The sequence below is a fragment of the Quercus robur genome, chromosome 6 (genome assembly GCF_932294415.1).
Source record: "Quercus robur chromosome 6, dhQueRobu3.1, whole genome shotgun sequence".
NCBI lineage: Eukaryota > Viridiplantae > Streptophyta > Magnoliopsida > Fagales > Fagaceae > Quercus > Quercus robur.
The window spans coordinates 5,906,102-5,913,228 of record NC_065539.1 but is presented as its reverse complement, the minus strand read 5'-3'; the positions used below and the strand labels follow the sequence as shown (position 1 = coordinate 5,913,228).

The following is a 7,127-nucleotide window of genomic DNA, read 5'->3' as shown; positions in this document are numbered from 1 at the left end:
CAAGGGGGACCATGGCCCATCTAGCCCCAAAATGTTTAAAAATAATTCATCCTAAAAAAAATTGGAACTTAAATAAGTTACAAAATTATATTATCTTAATTTAAATATAATGAGATTACATAGATTATACAAATGGTATAAAAACCACACTCAAAATTCATTATTTTTATAAAAATAAAACAGGACTATTCACTACAAAAAAAGAGGACTATAGCCACATTTGCAAAACGCAGCTATAGCCTATGGCTGCGTTTTTATAGTCGTGTTTCCAAACACGGCCTATATGGCGAGGCTATAGCCCCCTGCGGGGACCTAGAGCTGCGTTTTTAAAACGCAGCCCAAATCGGGGTCTGTAGCTGCGTTTTAGACACCCTAGAGTTGCATTTTTACACACCCCAGATGCGGGACCTATAGCTGCGTTTTCTATGAAAACGTAACTATAGGTGCAACTTAGAACTACGTTTGAAACGCAGCCCAAACAGGGTCTATAGAAAACGCGGCTATAGGTACCGCATCTGTGGGTGTGTAAAAACGTGGCTATAGGGTATCTAAAATGCAGCTATAGATCGGTTTGGGCTGTGTTTTTGAAAACGTAGCTCTAGGTCCCACATTGGGTTTTCCTGTAGCCGCGTTTTTAGAAACAAAACGTGGCTACAGGTCCTTACTTTTTCCTATTTTCTTCTTCCTAAACACAATCCTACTTAAAACAAGATTGAAAACGTGGCTACAGGTCCTTATTTTTTCCTATTTTCTTCTTCCTAAACACAATCCTACTTAAAACAAGACCTGTCATTCTTGCCAACACTTAGATGCAACCAATTGGAACCAACAAAACAAATTGCCTACACTCGACAATTCCCAACAAATTACCAGCAAACAAAACAAGTTCATTGCCAAAAGATTAATTACATAAACAAATAATTACGTAATATAGTATTAGCTCTGATTATATAATATCGATGTCCCAACCTGAGGAGTGTTGTAAGTAAGATATTGTTAGGGGCAAACTAGTATTTGTCTTGGAATTAGCCATAAATAACATGTATAAGGCTATAAGTGTGTGAATAGCTAGGGGATGAGGATGCCATTTGAACTAAGCTCATTGACCATTGATTAAAAATTGCCAGATACCAGATTTCAATGTGGAAATTTCTTAATTTAACACAAGCTTCCTTGGTTTGGTCCTAGATCTTTCTAGTAGCAAGAACTGCCTTTTTAATTTGAACATTGAATCAGTGGTCAACCTGTGTGCCATCTCTACTAAACAACATTCCACAATTCAAGATGAAAGATAATGCATGACATGAAACAGTGTATTTTGAGATATTTGAATCAATACTGGGTAATGACATTTTTTAAGAACTGAAAATCCTACCTGAGATATTTTTATGAAGTTGTGCCCTCTTGCCAATATAGGTCCAATTTCATTAGTGAGATCACTAGCAAGAAGGGCTTGAATAATCAAGCTCGCATCCCACAATTGACTAACAACTTGGTTAAAGGTTTCTAACTTTTATTTTTAAAACAAAAATTATAGTATTATTCAAATAATTTAAAATAAATAATGAAACTTTTTTAAATTCTAGAAACAGTTGGTAATAGAATTTTAATTGTAGAAGTGTTTTTAAACACCAAAGGCTCTTTTTAAAGAGGCAAAAGGATTGTCATGCAGCACAAGGAGGGGAAAATAATAATAATAAACTCTACCATTCACAGGTCCCCCCCTTCTACCATTAAACTCTATTTAGCCCTACACTACACTCTAAACTTTCATTTTAACACCAAGAGAAGTGAAGGCATCAAAGATTCCTATCATGATGCTATAATTTGCTCATCTAATCTAAAAGCCTACATTATAATTTAAAAAATATTCCTATAGTTACACCTAAAAACTTTGGCAAAAAAAAGAAGAGAAACGCTATCATAATGAGATAAAAATTTAGGGGAAATTAAAGGACAACAAGATTACACGAAAGATGATAAATGGCTATTTATTTTGGAGAATGGCCGCCACAATTACATGTGGTACCTTTATCACCAACCTATGCGCTGTGTAGAAACGCGGCTATAGGGGCCCAAAACGCAGCTAAGATATATTCAAGGCCAATGTTGGGCCATATATTAACAGAAAAAATTTTAATTTCAGCTCCAACCATATTGCTAGCACTTTATGTATGGTCATACATATACTCTAAGTTTCCAAACATTTAAGTGGCAAGATTTGTCAACAATATTAAATGGGAAATATGTCAAACCTAGAGCCATCCAGAATGCCTGAGGAATTGGCACTTCAGGCTTGATTAGGGGACCTGCTTGGTCCATATTGATTTGGCCAATGCATGAATTATATGCCTAATAACATATGGAGCACAGAAGACCTCAATGCAAGGCACAGAGAGAAAACAGCTGTTTGGCAGGAAATTTTTATTACGATACAAGAACTTGACAGGAAAATTCTATTACTATGAAGGAACTTCTTATAAAAGACAACTGAAGATAACAGAAAGAGCACCCACATTAGCTAGATACAGAATGCAATAATTTGGTCGAAGTCATAACATTAATTTTTGGGGTCAATTTCATGAATAGAATCCATACAGCACCCATGATGCGTACTCTACCACTAGGACAACCTCAATAGCCTTTTCGAGTCCTAGCTTTACATGCTAATGCCAATAAGCTATAGCTCAGTTGGTACTTCTTCCTCCCATATTAACTGGATGGCGTGTGAGCTTGTGGGTGCAAGACTCACGGGGTGCATGTGTAACTTACCAATAAAAAAATGATAAGCTAATGTCTAGTCTTTAATGAAAGTCTTTACACCAAATATATCTATAGTAGACAACCAAGATAATATTGATAAGGTATGTGGGTGAAAAATTACTCACACACCTCTCTAGTAAGATATTATAATACAAGTAATTTTGTCTCTCTCACCTTGGATCTCTCCAAACATTATGGAAATCAAAGCGAGGGATAACTAGTATTGCATTCAAAAGCCCAGCTACAACCATTGCATTACAGATCTGCCAAAGAGACATAACAGGTTACCAATTTATCACATTTTTTTCTTTTTTCTGGTCAACACACTTCTTAGTTTCTACAAAGACAAGAAAATCACATAATAAAACTACTAGAGCAGAAAGCTGGTCATGAATATTGAAACTTTACATACCGCAGAGCGTTGTTGGTTAAGACCACCATTAGCCTCAACAATCAAGTAACCACTGGGGCCAGAGGACTCTGAAATTCAAGGGAAAATGTTAGTTTTTTTTTTTTTTTTTTTTGGGGGGGGGGGGGGGGGTGGGAGACCAACTCAATTCCATCCTGGTCAAGCATCAACATGCAAAACAATGAAAAAGGACTAGAGCCTTTTGAAAGTGTAAGGTTCTTGATGTCTACAGTCCAACTAGTACTATTGACCAGTGGAATAAATAAAAAAATAAACATGTGTTTAAGATAAGAGGATTTATATGTGTGATTCTCAAATCCCACAAGACGCATTTGAGAATTGAAGAAGTAACTTTAGAAGCCAATCTTAATGACACATTATTCTAACTTCATACATACCAAAACATGGACTAGCTGTTGAATTTGGACACGGTTTTTGCCTTTTACGCTTCTTTTTTTTTCCAAACAGAGGACAACTGCAACAAGAACAACCTTGCATTTAATCACAACAAATTCATATGTTATGCACACACTTAAAGACCACAAACCAAAATTATCACTTTGGAATATTATATTAGATTTCAATTTGAAAGTAAACAAGATAACAACTATAACAGATAGTAATAAAACAAGTAAACTAAGAGAATGTCAACACATTTGCACTAACCACGTTACGTAATGTAGCACTATTTGATTTGTAACTTGCTGAATACTAACATTATAGGCCACGCAGTACTTCCAAAAAAAATAACACTCACAAACTCTAATTATTTGGCAACTCTAATTGGTTACTCTGTTTTGATCAAACCTATCTGGGTTAACAAAGAAAAAACCAAACAGCCTACTCTCCCATGTAAATTCATTATTTGAATACCATTTCACAAGTATATATGAATCTCCAAGACAATTTTTCCAATTGAAATTTCAAGAAACTTTTCCAATCATCAATCAACTAAAGAAAACACCATAATACTACTTCCATCTACTATTACTTTCTGTGTGGTTAATGCAATCATAAAGCAACACTAAATTACTATAATAGAGGAGGCAAACGAAAACCCACAAGAAAAAAAATTATTATTATTGTTATTATTATTATTATTATTACCAAAAAAAAAAAAAAAAACTGATAGTAAGTCTAAAATTCTAAACATCCCTACAATTATCCTATTTAAGTAAAACCCATTTGATATTTTACCCATTTTTAGAAACCAGTAATTCTTATACTCCAAAAAAAAAAAAAAAAAAAAACCACTGAAAAATTCTAGTATACTCCATGATCAGAAACATTCCTTTCCGAACCTCAAATGTAGCGATCAAAAACCATATCTTGCACAAAAAAACAAAAACAAAACAAATTGAAATAATTGTTTACTTTTTCTTTTCCTGCATTTTCTTTTGCAACCAAATGAAAAACCCAAAACAAAGAGTGAACCTCAAGAATCGAGGAATTATCAGAGTGAATACGAGGCCAGAGTTTCTGAAACATGTCGTGGCTACGGTACACGGCGCTAGGAGTGGTAGGCCAGCCGACGAGAGTCGAGAAGGGCCCACCAACACACATGAGCAACCCAGACAAGTAGAGCAGAGGAAGCACCACCAAGTACCGTAGGTTTCGCCGGAACAGAATGCCACCGCCGAAGTTGTCCTTTAAGAGTTGAGATTGTGCATTGGACTGCACTCGTCGCCGGCATTGGGATACGCTGGAGCAAAGCGGCGGCAACGGAGGCGAGCTCGGCGAGCTGCTTCTTCCTCCGCCGCTATTGTTGTCGTTGGAGTTGCCATTTCCGTTGTGGGTTTTAGGTTTCATGGCCATGTTTTGTTTTGTTTCACTTGTGCGTTTAAACTTGATCAAGTGGAGTGACAGCCTGCCGGTGACAGAGCGAGCCTCGCCAGTGAAGAGCTTGGGTCTCTTCGGTCAGCAAATTTTTCGGGTTTTGATGAGGGAGGAGGCGTGAGGTTTGTGGGTAGTGGGTTGAGAGCACGACGGCGAGATTGGATCGGGAGGTTGCGCTGAGATTAGGGATTGAGAAATTTCAATAGTGTTGAAATTTAATTAGGGTTTGTTTCAATTTATACCATATGTGGAGCTGCGTTTTATTGAACGCAGCTCAGGGAAATATTAAAAAAAAAGAAAATTCCCCACAGAGCCGCGTTTTTTAAAACGCGACTTAAGAGCTTTCAGCTAAAACGCAGCCTCAGCTGAACAAAATGCGGCTCCACCCTTGGTCTATAGTCGCGTTTTCTAAATGCAGCTATAGAAAAGGGGTGGAGCCGCGCTTTACAAAAACGTGGCTCAAATTACTATCTTGGAGCTACGTTTTGAAGAAACTCAGCTAAAAAACGCAGCTTAAATTGGCGTTTTTAGTAGCGATTCTTTAGCGATTCTAATACAATTATATTAATAATTTTAAAAAGTTGACTTAGTGGTTCCTAAAGTCTCATAATATCCATAAGATCCTTAGTTTGAAACCTTTTGCGACAAGGTTCAAGCCCCCCTCATATGAGAAGGTTTTGATTCTCAATTCCTACTATGCTTTCTACCAAGTTTGCATGTGCATTTTTGTTGTTATTATTTTTTTTTTTTATAAATATTTTATGAGTTATGTTTTGTTTTTGGTTTTTATTTGAGTTTTTGTGATTTGAAATGGGATTGTTGAGATAAAGATAGTGAATTAGTTTGTTTTTTGTGTGTGGAAATATTTGGAGTATTTTAATAATTATGATGCGGTTTGAGGTGCTGACTTTATTGAGTGTCTTGAGAAAATGGAGGAATAACCAATTTAACCACACCAAACTAGTATGGTGCACCACACCATGTGTAGGCCAATTTCCACCCCTCCACAACTAAAGTGTGGTCAGACATGTTGGGAAACCACCCCTGCAATTGCGGTGTAAAACATCCCCAAAACTGACCGCACCACACTGTTTACGGTTCTAGAGTTTATGGCTTCCCCTTTGAAGAATTCATCTTTTCTATAAGTTTTCAATAAACACAAGTTTTTTATTATCAAAGTTATACATGAGCATTTAACAATAAACATTGTTTATTATATTTTGAAAAAATATCTTATTTCAAAACATTTTAAATGGAAGTAATGGTCAAATATATTATGATCATTGGTTCGTCCCACCATACACATTCACTGAGATGTCATGCATTTTATTAGCAATACATTGCTTTTGTGAAAATGGACATATTAAGATAAAAAAAAATTATATTAAAATCTAATGAACCTAGCAAAAAGACATTACTTAAATGATAAAAAAATTAATTTAAAATTTCTCATTCTTCCAAAAGTTAAAATTCTTAGACAACACTTATTTGAGGAAAAAAAAAATTAATTTATATATTAAATTGCATGGATTTTAAAGTTTTATAGTCATTCAATTGTATATAAAAAACAATAGTTGAAGTTGTAACTATCATTTTGAATTGAGCTTCAAAATAAGAAAAGCAATAAAGTATATTATTTATAAATAGTAAATGTAGGGGGACGAGGATCAAAGAACTAATGGAGGCAGTAAGAGTAATTCCAAGGTGGGGAACCATACGGAGAGGACTTGTTTAACTAGTAAGGAGTTCAGGATGATGTTGCTGATGAAGATGCCGAGGATCCCTACTTAACCTCGGGAAGGCCGAGAAGACAAAGGTAACTTGGTTCCGAAATGAAGGAAGCATGGTGCAATCCCTAAGAAGACAAAGGTAACATGGTTCTGAACAAGGAAGAGAAGAAAAAGAAAGGATAATGTAACCATCTCCTCCGCATTAAATGCATTGTAATCACTTAACTAATTGTTTTAATGGAGAAATTACCATGAACAGTGTATATCACAGCTCATATTTTGTTGTAGAAACCTTCTAGCAAGGTTTTGATCGGACAAGTATCAAGAAAATCTGATCTCAACCCACCAAATGTAAGATCCAGATGCATCCTTGCTAATATATATAAAGC

At 35.6% G+C, this 7,127-nt stretch overlaps 1 protein-coding gene across 3 annotated transcripts; it reads right to left on the bottom strand.

The window, feature by feature from the left end:
• Positions 1–819: 819 nt before the first annotated feature.
• On the bottom strand, positions 820–5,297 carry LOC126732452 (O-fucosyltransferase 11-like). 3 transcript variants are annotated; one of them, XR_007659476.1, is made up of 4 exons: positions 4,607–5,297; positions 3,571–3,647; positions 3,176–3,243; positions 820–3,026 (listed from the first exon to the last, which is right to left on the bottom strand). XR_007659476.1 is itself a non-coding variant. In XM_050435302.1 (2 exons), the coding sequence occupies exons 1-2, from the start codon at positions 4,985–4,987 to the stop codon at positions 3,615–3,617; spliced, it is 414 nt and encodes a 137-aa protein (XP_050291259.1). In that variant the 5' UTR covers positions 4,988–5,297; the 3' UTR covers positions 3,293–3,614. The 3 variants fall into 3 exon arrangements, 1 of the variants encoding a protein (XP_050291259.1); XR_007659477.1 differs by lacking the exon at positions 3,176–3,243; XM_050435302.1 differs by lacking the exons at positions 820–3,026; positions 3,176–3,243 and having other exon boundaries at positions 3,293–3,647.
• Positions 5,298–7,127: the final 1,830 nt, after the last annotated feature.